The following is a 16,505-nucleotide window of genomic DNA, read 5'->3' as shown; positions in this document are numbered from 1 at the left end:
TCAAATCTCATTCACAACTTCTCGTGGCAGATTGTTCCACTGATAGTCTAATTGTCAGGAAATTTCTCCTTAGATCTAGGTTGCTTCTCTCTTTGATTAGTTTCCATCCATTGCTTCTCATCTTGCCTTCAGATACTTTGGAGAATAACTTGACTGCCTCTTCTTTGTGGCAACCCCTGAGATATTGGAACACTGGTTATCATGTTACCCCCACCCCACCCCGTCCTTTTCATTAAGCATTCCAGCAACCGTTCCTTATATGCTTTAGCCCAGTGGTTCTCAACCTTTTTAATGCCGTGACCCCAACCGGTCGTAAGTCAAGGACTACCCAACTGGTCGTAAGTCGAGGACTACCCAACCGGTCGTAAATCGAGGACTTTCCCTGCCCGGGGGCGCTGCACATGCATGGTGCCGCCCCCTGCCGCCCCCATTAGTAGTTGCTTAGCAGGGAGGGGTGGAAACTTCCAGACAGCTTGCCTTCGCTGCAGACAACCTGCAGCACCGTTTGCAGAATGGGACTTTGACGGGCTCAGCAGGGAAGAGACAGCCTGGACAATTCCTATTGGCTTTTGAAAGCCAATAGAATTAGACTCTATTCAAAAAAAATGGTGGACTGCATTATTTGGCAACCCCCGTGAAATGGTCGTTCGACCCCAAATGGGGTCACAACCCACAGGTTGAGAACCACTGATGTAGATGTAATTCCATTGAGGACCACAGGCTGAGTACCGCCAGCCGGTCAGCCAGCTACAAATCCATCTGGTGGTGATGCTAACAGCTAGCCCAGTTTTCTATCTTATCAAGAAGTAGGTTGTGGTCTACTTTATCAAATGTCTTACTGAAGTCCAAGTTGCACCCTTTTATGTTTAAAGAAAATAGAATAATAATTTTATTGTACTTTTGTTATTGTTAGTTGCGAAGCCGTATCCAAACCATCGTGACTTTAAATGTGTACTTTAAATGTACACTAATCAGCATACATTAAAATGCATACAGCTCTCAAAAGATAACCACCTCCAATATACCCAAATACAATTGCAAGAGCCTTGACTGCAAACAATTCAAAATATTGATGAAAGCGATCACCGCAGTAAGATCAATCCCCAAGCAGATTTATACAAAAGCTGAACTATAGGAAAAACCTGAGTCACGCTAAACCACGTTTCTTGGTTAAGGAGGAAACAAACCTTGCATAGTTTTTACAAGTTTCTAAAGCCACGTGACGGAGGCGTTCCGGAGGAGCGAGTCCCACCCACAGCAATTCTGGCCAATAAGAAGAAAAGGGCGGCCCTCCCTCTTTACGCAGGCGCGAGTCTTTCCCGCACTCTGCGTTGTGGCGCATGCGTGGTCCTTCATTCGCGCTGAGGAAGCCGGGAGGACGCCATTTTGGTTGCGGCCCGGTGGCGGCGGCAATTGGTGAGCGGAGGAAGGTGTGGGCTGGGGATGATGGGAGTGAGTGCCCGAGGCCTAGGGAGACCAGTGGTGGGGCAAAGAAGGTCCTGGACCGCGTTCACATGTTTCTGGGTCAACCCGGGTTATTCCCTCAGCAGTTCTGAGGGGAATCCGCGGCTCGGCGCGTTGCCGTGAGGTGCGTTTTTATTTAATTTATTAATTTTTATTTCGCCTTTATGGTATTTTTATCCTGCTTTTTATATATTTGGGATAGCTCAAGGTAGCAAATTTGCCTGATCCTATTTTCCCCACAACAACCCTGTGAGGTGGGCCTGCCTGACCTGAAAGACCGAGCCAAAATTCCCCCCCCCATGAAGACCATTTATACAATACACTGCAAAAGATGGGGATCCAATTCAAACAAATAATAATCTGAGATATTATTTCATTATCAGCAATTGACTAATATTGGTGAGTTTACTTCACCACAATAATTCGCGAATATATTCAGGAATATTAGTGAATGGTTCTCATTGCAATCCAGATAATATGCACAGAGTGACAGTCTTAAGTAATATTATTTCACTACAGTAATTCAGGAATATTAGTGAATTGTTTCACTGCAATCCAGATAATATGTGTAAAAGGTAGCAATCCAATTAATATTTCACAATCATAATTTACTAATATAGGTAAGCCTCGACTTAACGACCACGATTGAGCCCCAAATTCCCATTGCTAAGCAAGACAGCTGTTGTGAGCTTTGTCCCATTTTACAACCTTTCTTGCCACTGTTGTTAAGCAAAACAGTGGCAAATTAGTCACCCGGTCGCTAAGTGACTCTGGCTTCCCCATTGACTTTGCTTGTCAGAAGGTTACAAAAGGATCACGTGGTCCTGCAACTGTCATAAATGTGAGACAGTTGCCAAGTGCCTGGATTTTGATCAGGTGATCTTGGGGAGACTGCAGTGTGAAAAATGATTTTGTCAATTTTTTTCTCCACTGCTCTTGTAACTTCAAATGATCACTGAATAAATGATTGTAAGTCAAAGATTACCTGCGCTACAAAGCTTTCCCTAATATTACCTTTAAAAATACATCAGCAACTCTTCCTCTCTTTCAAAGGAAATGAGAGCAGGATGGAGTTGTGTGATTAATTGAATACTGATTGCATCAACTGATTAAAATTGATGGTTTAAATGACAGAACATTTTCTTCTAGATTTGCATAGCACTGATTGTTGAACATGAGATATTAATGAAGAAGGCTTAAAGGTAAACCAGCACACACTTGTTTGCCTGCTCTGCTTAATAAAACATTTATTTTTATTACATTTATATTCTGCCCCATCTCAATCTGCAAAGTGTCTGTGGGTGGCTTAAAATTAAAATTCACTTGCTGCACATAAGCAACATTACATAGAATCACAGAGTTGGAAGGGATTTTGGAGGTCTTCTAGCACTTATACCAGAGGTCCTCACCTTTTGGGCACCAGGGACCGGTTCCACGGAGAAAGGTTTTTCCACGGACCGGAGGGTGTGTGGTTTTGTGTGCTGCCTGCATCCCTCGGATGAGGCTTTGCTTGTTTGTGTGGACCGGTTGCTGGCATGCCGCGGTCTGGTACTGGTCCACGGACCAGGGGTTCGGGACCCCTGACTTATATCATTTCAGACAAGTGACTGTCCAGTCTCTTCTTAAAAGCCTCCAGTGTTGGAACACCCACAACTTCTGGTGGCAAGTTGTTCCATTGATTGACTGTTCTCACTGTTAGTAAGTTTCTCCTTAATTCCAGGTTGCTTCGCTTCTTGATTAGTTTCCATCCATTGTTTCCTGTTTTGCCTTCAGGTCCTTTGGAGAATAGGTTGACCCCCCTCTTTTTTGTGGCAGTCGCTCAAATCCTGGAATACTGCTCTCATGTCACCCCTGGTCCTTCTTTTCTCTAAACTGGCCATACCCAATTCCTGCAACCATTCTTCATATGTTTTAGTCTCCAGGCCTTTAATCCTCTTAGTTGCTCTTTTTTGTAATGTGCTGATCAAGACTGGATGCTGTGTGGCCGTACTAAGACTTTATAAAGCAGTGCTAATATTTCATGTGATTTTGATTCTATACCTCTGTTTATACAGCCCAGGATTGTATTAGCTTTTTTGGCTGCTGCTACATACGGCTGGCTCATGTTTAAGTGATCGTCCACTGGGACTCTCAAAGTCCCAATGATCTGTTTCTAGTCTAACCCATTGCTTGAGCAGGGGACCCTATAGCATATTTATTTATTTATTTATGAGACTTATATACCGCTTTAAGTGCAAGCACTCTCTAAGCGGTGTACACCAGTAAGCAACATATATATATATATTTACATTGCCCCCAACAATCTGGGTCCTCATTTTACCTACCTCAGAAGGATGGAAGGCTGAGTCAACCTTGAGCCGGTGAGATTTGAACCGCTGACCTGCTGAACAGTCAGCTAAAGTGGCCTGCAGTACTGCACTCTAACTGCTGCGCCACCTCGGCTCATATCAGACAAATGGCTGTTCAGTCTCTTCTTGAAAGCCTCCAGTGATGCGACACCCACAACATTTGAAAGCAAGCCAAAAGCATTAGTTATATATGGGTGACTGAAGCTTCCCCTTATGCATTATTAACAAGGGTGTGAATAAGGGCAGGAGTAAGGATGCTTTAATGTGATGAAGGGACCTTAGAGTGAGTTACAACGTTGATCTTTGCTAAACAGTGTTTTCGATAATTATTGTTTCATTGTACAGTTATCTTCTTCCCTTTTTTTCTTTTATTTTTATTATTTATTGGGCTTAAATGCCACCCCTCTAATCTAGAGCTGACCCTAAGCAGCTTACAATAAAAAGCACAAGATAAAACGTTTAAGCATAACAACCATACATATTAACACTGGAATTAAGTTAAAATTGCAAGCTGGGAAGGAAGGGAAGAAAATGCACAAAAGGAGGAGGTGGGGGGGGGTCTTAGCACGTTAGCCACCTCCAGAGTGAGATGCCCCAATTGAGGCTTCAGGCCAGTTGGCAGAGCCAGATCTTCAGGCCCTTTCAGGACGTGTGCAAATCTCACCTACAGGGTGGTGGGGGTGGTGGATGATATTTCAAAGGGCAGAAGCCACAGCAGAAAACGCTCTTCTCCTGGACCCCACCAGCTGGAATGTCTTGACTACTATGGTCTACAGCAGACCCCTTCTGCTAGCACAAACCTGGGCCCATGCCTGAAGGGTTTTTATCACCCTTGAAGATGGAACAAGGGACTGGGGATAGACCTTGATTTGTTCAGCAGGGTAAATTCCCAGATTTCTAAGATAGGGCTTTTCAACCTTTTCACCCATTGGGCCACTTTTAGGATATGGCAATATCCGAGTACCACCAGTCACCTAGCAAGGTGTCAAAAACTTGATGACCCCCCCCCCCCAAAAGGAAAAAAGTGATATAGTACAGGTAGTCCTTGACTTACAACAATTTGCTTAGTGACTGTTCAAAGTTACAATGGCACTGAAAAAAGTGCCCCCCAAGCCACAGCCACACAGCAAGACACCTGCCTGCCCACCCGGCGGCGCTCTTCCTTTGTTGTGAGCATTTCTGTTGGGTGGGGAGGTGGGGTGGGGGGGTGTTTGGTTTTTATTCCCCCCCATCTGCTGGGTGGTTGCAGCAGGTTTTGGTCACTTCACATGACCCTGGGACACTGTGACCGTCATAAATATGAATCAGTTGCCAAGCATCTGAATGTAAATCAGAAGACCCTGGAGATGCTGCAACATTCCAGCTGATCGGCGCTTCTTCTGGGCTCAGTGGAAGCGCCAGGATCAGCACCGAGCTCCAGCTGGAGCCTGGTGCTGATCCTGGCACTTCCACTGAGCCCTGTCAGCCCTGCAGCTCCAGCCATCTCTCGCTCAGGCTTGTGCGGTGCTGCCACCGGTTCAGCTCATTCCCCTCCCCCGCTACCACTTTTCTAGGATGGTCATGTACTACCTGCCAGGTACCAATGTACCACAGGTGGTACCCGTACCACCGGTTGAAAAGCCCTGTTCTAAGACTTTGCATCTGTAATCCTATAGCATAATTAGATCCTGAAATGCTATTTGTTCCTTACAGCACTGCAAACCATGGAGAATTACCAGAAGTCCAAGGCAGTGGAGAAGCCTTCTCCTCTCCCTTTCACCAGCTTGCCCTCAGACATCATTGAAATGAAAGTGAAGGATGGAAGCAAAATCCGGAACCTGATGGGCTATGCCATTGGCAAGATGGAGCAAGAGACGACGAGACAGATGCTCTTCAGCGGAGTTGGCAAAGCCATCAACAAGACCATCACGTGCGTGGAGATTATGAAGCGGCGGCTCAAAGATCTTCATCAGATCACAAAAGTGTTCTTTCAGCAAATAGAGGAGATCTGGGAACCGATTGTGCCAGAGGCCGGTCTAGATCCCTTGACTGTGAAACGAAATATCCCTGCCATTTGTGTTTTGCTGAGCAAAGACCCCCTAGATCATCAGGAGCCAGGTTATCAGGCTCCGGGATCCTTCGATGCTTTCTGGTTGGAAACGCTGAATTCGGAGTCCCAAAGTCAGCCGAAAAGGAAGAAGGGGGGCGGGAGAGGGGCAGGCCATGCAGGAAAGCACCCTTCCTCTGCCTTTTGATAATCCCAAAATAAGCTGACTGAATTACTTAACCTACAGAGCAAAAGAAAGCCGGACCGTTTTCGTGATGAGAGAGGAAAATGGAGAATCTTGGAATGGAAAGAGGCTGATTTAAAGGAAGCGGAAGAAAAGAGGCTGAGATTTCAGAACTGCCTGGGTCAGGTTGATCATCGGTATCTGGTAAAAGGGCTCTTTTTTTCCTTTCAGAAGGAAACAAATGCTCTGGTGGATTGTTCTAGTGGTCGAAACAATAGTGATTAAAAAGAGCCTTCTGGTTGGGGGAGATGTGGTGGAAAATCTGTGCCTGTTTACCAAGAAGGTAGCTATGACGTTTGCCTGATTTCCTCAGTGGATGACTTGGATGTTACCTTTGGATCTAATACTGTGAAAGGGCAGGTATTTTCTGGTTCCAAAATTTGATGGTAACAGGAAGGAGGCCCTGTTTTTTGTGGTATTCTTTGGCTTTAACACAGGGCTCTCCAAACTTGGCGACTGTAAGACTAGTGGATTTCAATTCCCAGGGCGCACGCTGGCTGGGAGATTCTGGGAGTTGAAGTCCACAAGTTGTCAAGTTTGGAGACCTCCCCGTTGTAACATAAGCATCTGCCTACCTGTATAGTCAAGATTATTGTGATTGCCAGACGTGCAGAGGGTGCAGCTTAGTATGTCTAAAGACAGTTGGAAAAATGCTGAGGTTATTTGATTGTTAAAAAACATAAGATTGCACAACAATACTGTTGTTAGTTTTTTTTATTTTTAGTTAATTTTTTTTTCAACATTTGAAAAGGCTGCTTTGGTCTATGAAAGAGTTGTTGCTACTTGCTGATACTTATCTCCAGTAATTCTGTTTCCCTCCATAAGTGGTGCCTGAGTGTTGCCTGAGGAAATGTAAGATGTTATGGAGAGCCTTTCCCCTTTTTAGCTGATATAACTTCATGTATCTCTGAAAGCACTGATGCTCCAGAGATCCTACATGGGGCAGGAATTTTATCTGTTTGACTGCATTGACAATACTGATGAATTATTTGTATTCAATCAAACCATTAAAAAAAAATCACATTCTTAGTACTTTCGAGGCTCGCATCTTGTTATTAACAACATTACAAAAACCTCGAAGCCTAAAGCTTTAGCTGTCTAGCATTCTGTTCTCAGTGTCCAACCACAATTTTCTGAGTTGAAACAAGGAGATTTGATCTTCTTTTCTTGGCCACCACTCAAAAATAATTTGTAGGATGTGTGTTCCAAGTTTCCAGTTTAGCCTACAGCCCTCCTGGAATATTCTAGCGGTCTTCCATTCACTTTCCAAACAGTTTGCTGCTTAACTGTTTCAAGATCAGTCAGAGCAGCTAATAGATTGAGCTAAGAAAGCTGAGTTTGTAATGTCATCTCTGCTCAAAAAGTGACTTTTCTCTCACGGTTCTGAGATAAAATTTCACAACTGAAACAAATTTCAGATAAGAGTTGGGAGGTTGCTGCTGAAAGAAAAAAAAAACCCAGTTTGCCTGTTTCCAGAACATTATGAGTGGCACAAAACAATAATAGTAAGTCTACTTAGCAAGCTTAGGATGGTGGTGGAACTGCAGATTTGACCTAGTTAATTAAGCATGTTGTAAAATTCTGTCAATGTGAATGTTCTTGAATGCCCAAACAGTAAATACTTCAATTATTAGAATCCAGCCTATAGGTCAGTGGTTCTCAACCTTTTTAATGCCGCAACCCCCAACCAGTTGTAAGTCAAGGACTACTCAACCGGTCGTAAGTCGAGGACTACTCAACTGGTGCAGCACCGTTTGCAGAATGGGACTTTTGGCGGGCTCAGCAGGGCAGAGACAGCCTGGACAATTCCTATTGGCTTTTGAAAGCCAATAGAATTAGACTCTATTCAAGAGAGTCAATAGAATAAAAGGGAGTAGCACAGCTAAGGAAAAGGGGAAAAAAATGGCGGATTGCGTTGTTTGGCGACCCCCGTGAAATGGTCGTTCGACCCCAAATGGGGTCCCAACCCACAGGTTGAGAACCACTGCTATAGGTAATCTCTGCTAAATGAAACAGTCTTGCTCTTCTTTTTCTAGATTTTCTTAATAATGTTCTATAGTTCATGACGTTGAATTTTCAAATATACTGTCCCAAAGATTTAGCAGTCATAGGTTGACAACACGTAGCTAAAAACTAAGGGAACAGAAAGAATTGAGAAATAAGAATGACAGGTATTTCTTGACTTAACGACCACACTTGAGCCAAAAATTGTATGTTGCTAAGCAAGACAGTTAAGTGAGTTTTTCCTCATTTTACAACCTTTCTTACCACCATTGTTAAGTAAATTACTCAGGCATTAGTATCACAGTTGTAAAGTGGAATCTGGCTTCTCCGTTGGAAGGTCTCAAAGGGGATCACATGACATCAAAAGGACATGCCAATTGCCAAGCTAGTCTTTGCCCACAATAATTGTTCTCAATCCCCCAGTGCCCCCCGACATCTAACATTTCCTCTCCACTGAAATTATGAATGGCCTGATGGATTATCTGATTTTTTTTTTTAAAAAAAAGTCCAGTTCATTGCTTGCTCTATCTCTTGCTGAACTTGATGCTTTCTTGAATCTAGTAGGTTTGGATTTAGTGCAATCCAATTGCAGAATTGGGAACGTTTATTTCTGCTTCTACAATCATAGTTTGAGACTGGGCTTGAATTCAGGCTGAAAGTGCAGGAGAGATCAGAGGGAGGCTATTTGCTGTAACGGTATGCACAGATGCAAAAGCATTCGGCCCTTGAGTGAACTCATGAAGAATTTTAGTAAATCTTGATAAGAATGTTAGCAAAGCATTTGATACAGTTCCACCTAACAAGCCCATTAAAAAGTTGTACAGGCTAGCTTTTAGCCAGCGTGTGTTTCAATCGATAAGAAATTGGCTCAGGGATAAATCCCAGCGTGTGATTGTTAATGGGTCAGTGTCTGTACAGAGACCAGTCACAAGTGAGGTACCACAAGGCTCAGTCCTACGTCCTGTTCAGTGTGTCTATAAGTGATATAAAGAAGGATTGCTAGGTAAGATTTGCTTGTTTGTTTTTCGCTGATGACACAAAAGTGTGTAATAGAGTCGATGGGGTATTCATAACATGGAAAATGATTTGGCATCGCTGAAAAATTGGTCAGAAATGTGGAAATTGTAGTTCATTGTTTCTAAATGTAAGATCACACAACTGGGGAAAAACAAGCACTGGGGGTGCAGCGTTAGAATAATAAAAGATTTAGAAGCACTCATTGCAGATAACAGAATAACAGTTGGAATGAACCTTGGAGGTTTTCTAGTCCAACCCCCAGGAGACCTTACACAATTCTGGACAAATGGCTGCCCAGTCTTTTCTTAAAAACCTCCAGTGGTAGAACATCCACAACTGGAGGGAAGCTATTGCACCAGTTAATTGTTCTCACTCTCAGAAATTTTTTTCCATAATTCCAGGTTGCTTCTCTCCTTGATAGGTTTCCATCCACTGCTTCTTGTCCTGCCTTCAGGTGCTTTGGAGAATAGCTTGACCCCCTCTTCTCTGTGGCAACCCCTCAAATATTGGAAGACTGCTATTATGTCACCCCCCTAGTCCTACTTTTCATTAAACTAGACAGTTCTTCATATGTTTTAGCCTCCAGTCCCCTAATCATCTTTGTTGCTCTTCTCTGTACTCTTTCTAGAGTCTCAACATCTTTTTTACATCGTGGTGACCAACACTGGATGCAGGATTCCAAGTGTGGTCTTACCAAGGCATTGTAGAGTGGTATTAACCCTTCACGTGATCTTGATTCTATCCTTCTGGATGACTGCAGAATGAGCAATCGGTATGGCCAGGCAGCTGTGAAGGCAACCAAAATCCTGGGATATATCACTAAAAGAATCACCAGCAGGAAAAGGGACTCTGGGGATTTAGTCAGACCCCACTTGGAGTCCTGTGTCCAGTTCTGGAGACCTCACTTAAAAAGAGATATTGATAAGATTGAGCGGCAAGTCCAGAGACGGGCAACAAAAATGATGCAAGGTCAGATAAAACATGAATATGGACAGCTTGAAGGACAGAAGGGAAAAGGGGGTCATGATTGAAATCTTAAAACTCCCAGGTGATTTAAGGGGAGTGCATAAAAATAAATGTCATTCGTTGGAAGCTCACACAGGGAAATTTCACACCTGGGGTCTGAATTATGTCTCTTAAAAAAGTAAGGTTGTCGCAGCCCAGATGATTACAGAAAACAATTGAAAAAGCATTCAGGCTACTTTCAGTCCCTCCTCTGGAACTGAATGCTGGAATTTAATACCGGATAGTCCTTGACTTACGACCACAATTGAGTCCAAAATCCCATTGTTAAGCAAGACAGTTTTTCAGTGAGTTTCACCCCATTATACTTTCTTCCCACAGTTAAGTCAATCACTGCAGTGTTACTATCATGGTTGCTAAATGAATCTAGCTTCTCCATTAACTTTGCTTGTCAGAAGGTCGCAAAAGAGGATCATATTACCCAGGATGCGGCAGCTGTCATAAATATGAGCCCGTTGCCAAGTGGCTGAATTTTGATCACGTGACCCTGGGGATGCTGCAACGGTTGCTAAGTGTGAAAAGTGGTCATAAATCACTTTTTTAGTGCTGTTCTAACTTCAGACGGTCACAAAACAAAACTGTTGTCTATATTTATTTTTTTATTAATTTATTTTCATCAACATATGTTAATTTTTCCAATCAACAAGTTGTCTGGAGTTTGCTAAGCTAATACATGTTCAATTCCTAATCCTTCATTCTTTTCTCTAACCAAGAATAAAATAAGTTCCAAATTTGATAGTAGTCTGTATCTTCTTTGTCTTTCAGCCTCATAATTAGTCTGTCCATCTCTGCACATTCCAATATCTTCCTGATTATTTCTTCCTCTGATGGCAGTCCTTCATTCTTCCAGTATTGTGCAGAAATTATTCTCGCTGCTGTGGTAATGTGTAGAATTAAATATAATTTCTGCTTATTGGTCTTTTCAGACATAATGCCTAGTAAGAAAAGTTCAGGTTTAAAATCCACTTGTTCGCCCAATATTTTTTCTAACCCCATATGTATGTTTTTCCAATAGGCCTTTGCCTTCCCACATATCCACCAAATAATGATAATACGTGCCTATGTTATGACAAAACAAAAGTGTTGTAAATCAAGGACTACCTATAGAGTACCTGAAACACCACATTAAGATGACTCCTTGTTTGGTTTGCAAAAGAGCATTAAGGCTTGGTCAACCTTGCTGAGTTCTTTGGTTCCATCTGAAAGGTCTTTGCTTTTCCTCCTGTGTTGTGTTCCTGGGACACTTCTGGTGAAACAGCTGATGGAAAGTATCAGGGACAAGCAGAAGGGATCCCTGTGTTTCTTACTGTCCATCAGCTCAGACTCCAAGGGCCAACCAGGTTTTTGGCCAACTAACCACAAACAATCATTCACCTCCTGGATAGATCTGTCTGAAAACATCCACACTTCCCGTGGGAAAGATTTCCAGTCTGTCCATTGATTAACGATTATATTTTGAGAATTTAGAAGCTGCCCTTTTGTTCCAAAGGGCATCTCCAGGCAGTATTTACAAAAATCGAATGTAATTCCAACACAACAATAAAAGTGAGATAAAGCAAAAAACGCCTCTCTAGCCAAACAGGTTTTCAATTAAAATATAAAAGAAGTTTCAAACCGACACTAGACCGAGTGTACGCAGGTTGCTCCTGAGGAAAGGCAAGGAGGTGAAGCTTTATTATTATTTTTAATTGTGCCCTCCAAAGGAGAGTAAGAATATCACAGAAATGGGGCGAGCCTATCGTCGCCCTGTTTGTGTCAAGAGGAACCAGGATGATTTTAAATTCAGAATAGGGGTGTCAAGCCTAACAAAGCTTTCAACACACCTCTTTGCAACTTAATCTCCTTTTTAAAAAGCTACGCACATACTTGCACGCACCTCGCACACAAAGACTCTGGAAAAGCACACATTTGCTGCTGAATTTCAACAATGAGCTTGGAAGGGATCCAGAACAGAGGACTGTGTGTCTGTGTGTGTTATTCCCATTGTTCTGGGTCCTTTTTATTCCTCTTCCTTCCTGGCTGCTTCTCTCACTAAAAAGGCAAAGCAACGGGAAGAGAAACAGTTGGATCCCAGTAAATCCAGACAGTGTTCATTCTTTGAAGAATGCTCAGATATTTGTTCCGCCGGTATGATTTTGTTCTTCAACTGTTATTTTTAGATCCGCCTTTCAAAATAAAAATCCTTCTGAGGCAGCTGGCATCAAGACGCAACTTTTTTTAAAAAAAAAAATCTGCATCAGCTAAGGAGGCCCACTGGACCACCTCACAGGGCAGGTGGTGGTGGAAAAAAGGGCTTTGCAAATTGCCTGGGGAGGGGAGCGCAACCAGCAAGCTCTGGTTCCAACCCTTTTGCCCACTTTTTCTTCCCAATGGAGGATCCATACAATAATTTAACCACGTCAGTTACAAAGGAAGAGAATGTAGTTCAGGGTTGAAATGAGGAGTCCTGGGTGCTCTCTGAGCTTGGTTGCTTTCTTGGAGATGTTTCATGACCCAACTAGGGTAACATCATCAGTGCTAGAAGGGAGTGGGGTTTGCAGAGTAGAGGAGAAGGGAGGAGGAGAGAGAGAGAGAAGGGGAGGAGGAAGGGAAGGAAGAGGAGGCGGACTGGGGATCCTTGGCGCTCTCTGAGTTGGTTGTTTTTTTGCATGTTTCATGACCCAACTATATAGCATCATCAGTGTTAGAAGGAAAGGAGTTTGTGAGGAACAGACGGAGACGACTGTGTGGTCCTCAGTGCGCTGTGAGCTTGGCTTTTTTTCCTGCAGACATTTCACCACCCAACTACGTAGCAGCATCAGTGCATCTGAAGGGTACGAAGGATGTGACCTGGTTGGGTTATGAAACGTCAACAATAAGCCCATCAATCCAGAGAGCCCCAACCAACTCCACAAGTCGGTTTCAAACTTGACAGCAACTTTTGCTCAACGTGTTACCCAAAACAAGGCTGTATAGTTTTGGGGAGTTTCAGCATTCCATTCAAAGCAATTTCCTTCCGTCCCCCTTTTTTCTACGCCTTGTGCAAATCCAGGAATACAAATTGAGTTCAGACAATACCAGTTGTTTCAAGATGGCTCTTGATCAGGCACCTTGTTGAGGTCCATTGTCCATTTGGGAGGCTCCTGAGTCCCGATGGCCCTTGCTAAGACTGGCTACTTTCTGGGTGTGCCTGGGGGGGTGTCCTTGGGATCCCCCTGAACATGAAGCAAGGTTTTAGCAGGCCAAAAGTAGCACCTCCTCTTTCTGATTTCCTCAGGTCACGCTGGATGGAGGCCATCAAGATCTTGGCCAGTGGTGGCGAACCTATGGCACGTGTGCCAGAGGCGGCAATCAGAGCCCTCTCTGTGGGCACGCACGCCATGCCCCGGAGATGGCAACTGTCCCTCTTCAACTAGCTGCCCGCTAACTCGCCGAGGTCCCATGTGTCTGGATGCATTTCAGCACGGCTGGTTTCCCTCCCCCCCCCCGTCCCAGCGCTCCTGGCCTCGCATGCTCTCCTTTTCCCGGGCACAACCCACTGCATCGCCTCCTCAGCTGTCAGTCCAGCTCAGAGGCGGTTTCTCTGAACTACTGGAGCCGGGCTGCGGAGCCCCAGAGTGCGCTGGTCGAGGAGTCGGCAGGCTGTGGCTGTGGACGAACACTGTCGGCCCCCACGCACTCTTTGGCCTCTATGTGCGGGGGCCGATGGTGTCAGGCAGCAACTGCCCCGGCCCCTGCATCGCCTTGCCCTGCAACAGTGGCACCCCAGCCCTGCCTCGCCTTGCCTTGCCTCACCCCGCAGGAGGAGCCTCCTGGCCATCGCCCCACCTGCCAGAGACCCCCTGGATCTCTCCCAACCCTGCCCAGCCCCCACAGGCGTCCCTTTGACCATGCCCACCTTGGCCACATCCACCCAGTCTGCCATGACCACCACAGCCATGCCCACCAGGCACCCGGCGATAAATAAGTGGGTTTTGGGTTGCAGTTTGGGCACTCGGTCTCTAAAAGGTTCGCCATCACTAGTCTAGGCTGAACATCTAGGCCAGGGGTCTTCAAACTTGGCCCTTTTATGACTTGTGGACTTCAACTCCCAGAATTCCTCAGCCAGGCACGCTGGCTGAGGAATTCTGGGAGTTGAAGTCCACAAGTCATAAAAGGGCCAAGTTTGAAAACCCCTGATCTGGTTGGTGGTGGGGAAGCTTCTGAAACTAAACCAACTGGCCTTCTCCAGCCTATTTGGTGGATGTCTGGGGAGATGACCGCCACGTCCCCTTGGTGTCTTACAAGACTTCACAAACAGCCCTGCTTTTTCCAGATTTTGCAGAAATGATAACAGACACCTGAATGTGTTGTGCTGCATCAGCCAGACAACTGCAACAGGGCACATGCATCTTTCCTCATCCTACTTCTGGGCTGCTTCCTCATAAGCTGCACCATTTTTGTCCTTAGTGGAAAACACACACCCCAGCAATATTCCTAAAACGAGTTTGCCAAAATCCAATCAGGTGGCGCTTCCAGCGACAGTGATGGAGAAATTTCAGAACATCATAGTCCTCTTCCCCCGTGCAGAATAGCAGCTCCAGATCTTGGGGAGGAACACAACGTTTCAAGCAACTTCGCAATCCACCACATGGCACTAATTAGTCACGAGACCCATGTGCAGGACACATAAATAGCTCGGAGGCATCCACGGCTGCTGCTGCGTTGCTGCTGACCAATTGGCCAATCAGAGCTTTGGGTTCCTGAAAGGATTCCTCAGAGGCCGTTTCTGGTCCAGGAAATAGAAGCCGAGCATCCCTAATTTATTTCAGCCTGCTATACAGATGAATCCTGCCAGCCAGCCCAGTCAATTAATTGCACCCTTTTTACTCAATAATTGAGTAAATCTGTGTTTGCCTGCCCGTCACGCAAAAAGACAAGACGACGTGCTCAGATGACGCCCTTGTGGGTTGCAGATAGTCTTGAGTACACAATAAGTAATTGGCGGCTTTTCAGTTTTGCTATCCGGCAGCCACGTTCCTCTTGAGAGGGTATTAGATCTTGGCAGTTTTTGATAAAATGGCTAAACACAAAACACTTTCCTAAAATTGCAGGCTAATTAAAACAGGGAAACATCTCAGCCAAGCAGAATGTTCTGGAATCCACTTAACAAATTATTCCGCAGCTGGGTGCAGTTTGATGGCACTCAGTCTCCTTGGTTCTCTTTTGGAGGTTTTTTTGGGGGGTGGGAAATGTTGGTCCCACACATCTCACTGATATGTTTTTTTCTTCTGGATCCAGTTTGGAAAATGCCAAGTTTTGGATACAGAGTCAGATCTGCCGGCTGAGACATGTTTTGCAAACAGGAACTGCCAAAGCCTCAGAAACAGATAAAAGTTTAGCCCTATTTATCTGTTTCAGAACATTCTTCCTACAGCCCCTTTTAATCTCTTAACAATTCACGTGGCCATAACCGAGTCCCTCCTTCTTGATGCTGGTTGTCTTCTTTCTCCTTTTCCTGGTAAGAAAGCCTTTTCCAAAAAATGGACCTTCACCATATGTGTCTGAAGTAAAGGTGGCCCTCAACATACGACCACAATTGAGCCCAAAATTTGTGTTGCTAAGCGAGACAGATGTTAAGTGAATTTTGCCCCATTTTACAACCTTTCTTGCCACAGATGTTAAGTGAATCACTGCAGTTGTTAAGTTAGCTACACCAGGGCTTTTCAACCAGTGGTACGGGTACCACCTGTGGTACATTGGCACCTGGCAGGTGGTACGCGACTATCCTAGAAAAGTAGTGGGGGAGGGGAATGAGCTGAACCAGTGGCAGCACTGCACAAGCCTGAGTGATGGCTGGAGCTGCAGGGCTGTCAGGGCTGAGCGCCAGGCTCCAGCTGGAGCTCGGCGCTGATTCTGGCGCTTCTGCTGAGCCCAGAAGAAGCGCCGATCAGCTGGAATGTTGCAGCATCTCCAGGGTCTTGTGATTTACATTCAGATGCTTGGCAACTGATTCATATTTATGACGGCAACAGTGTCCCAGGGTCATGTGAAGTGACCAAAACCTGCTGCAACCACCCAGCAGACGGGGGGAATAAAAACCAAACACCTCCCCACCCCACCCCCACTGCCAATCCTCAACAGAAATGCTCACAAGAAGAGCAACAAAGATGATTAGGGGACTGGAGGCTAAAGCATATAAGGAACGGTTGCTAGAATTGGGTATGTCTAGTTTAACGAAGAGAAGGACAAGGGGGGACATGATAACAGTATTCCAGTATCTCAGGGGCTGCCACAAAGAAGAGGGAGTCAAGCTATTTTCCAAAGCGCCTGAAGGCAGGACAAGAAGCAACGGGTGGAAACTCATCAAGGAGAGAAAGCAACCTGGAACTAAGGAGAAACTTCCTGACAGTGAGAACAA

At 44.9% G+C, this 16,505-nt stretch overlaps 1 protein-coding gene across 4 annotated transcripts; it reads left to right on the top strand.

Moving 5' to 3' along the window:
- The first annotated feature begins 1,308 nt into the window (after nt 1-1,308).
- RPP25L (ribonuclease P/MRP subunit p25 like) lies at nt 1,309-7,114 on the top strand. 4 transcript variants are annotated; one of them, XM_039355387.1, is made up of 3 exons: nt 1,386-1,416; nt 2,614-2,666; nt 5,505-7,114. In XM_039355387.1, the coding sequence occupies exon 3, from the start codon at nt 5,516-5,518 to the stop codon at nt 6,044-6,046; it is 531 nt and encodes a 176-aa protein (XP_039211321.1). In that variant the 5' UTR covers nt 1,386-1,416; nt 2,614-2,666; nt 5,505-5,515; the 3' UTR covers nt 6,047-7,114. The 4 variants fall into 4 exon arrangements, with proteins under 4 accessions (XP_039211317.1, XP_039211321.1, XP_039211319.1 ...); XM_039355385.1 differs by lacking the exon at nt 1,386-1,416 and adding an exon at nt 1,425-1,588; XM_039355383.1 differs by lacking the exon at nt 2,614-2,666 and having other exon boundaries at nt 1,309-1,416.
- The last annotated feature ends 9,391 nt before the right edge of the window (nt 7,115-16,505 follow it).

The sequence above is a fragment of the Crotalus tigris genome, unplaced genomic scaffold, assembly GCF_016545835.1.
Source record: "Crotalus tigris isolate CLP2741 ecotype Arizona unplaced genomic scaffold, ASM1654583v1 scf7180000018684.1183181, whole genome shotgun sequence".
In the NCBI taxonomy this organism is placed as follows: domain Eukaryota; kingdom Metazoa; phylum Chordata; class Lepidosauria; order Squamata; family Viperidae; genus Crotalus; species Crotalus tigris.
This window is presented reverse-complemented; position numbering and strand designations above follow the sequence as displayed.

Coding starts and splice junctions, on each gene's coding strand:
- RPP25L (XM_039355383.1), top strand. CDS start 1,341: ATGCGTGGTCCTTCATTCGCGCTGAGGAAGCCGGGAGGACGCCATTTT. Junction 1,417..5,504: donor CCCGGTGGCGGCGGCAATTG/GTGAGCGGAGGA, acceptor TGTTCCTTACAG/CACTGCAAACCATGGAGAAT.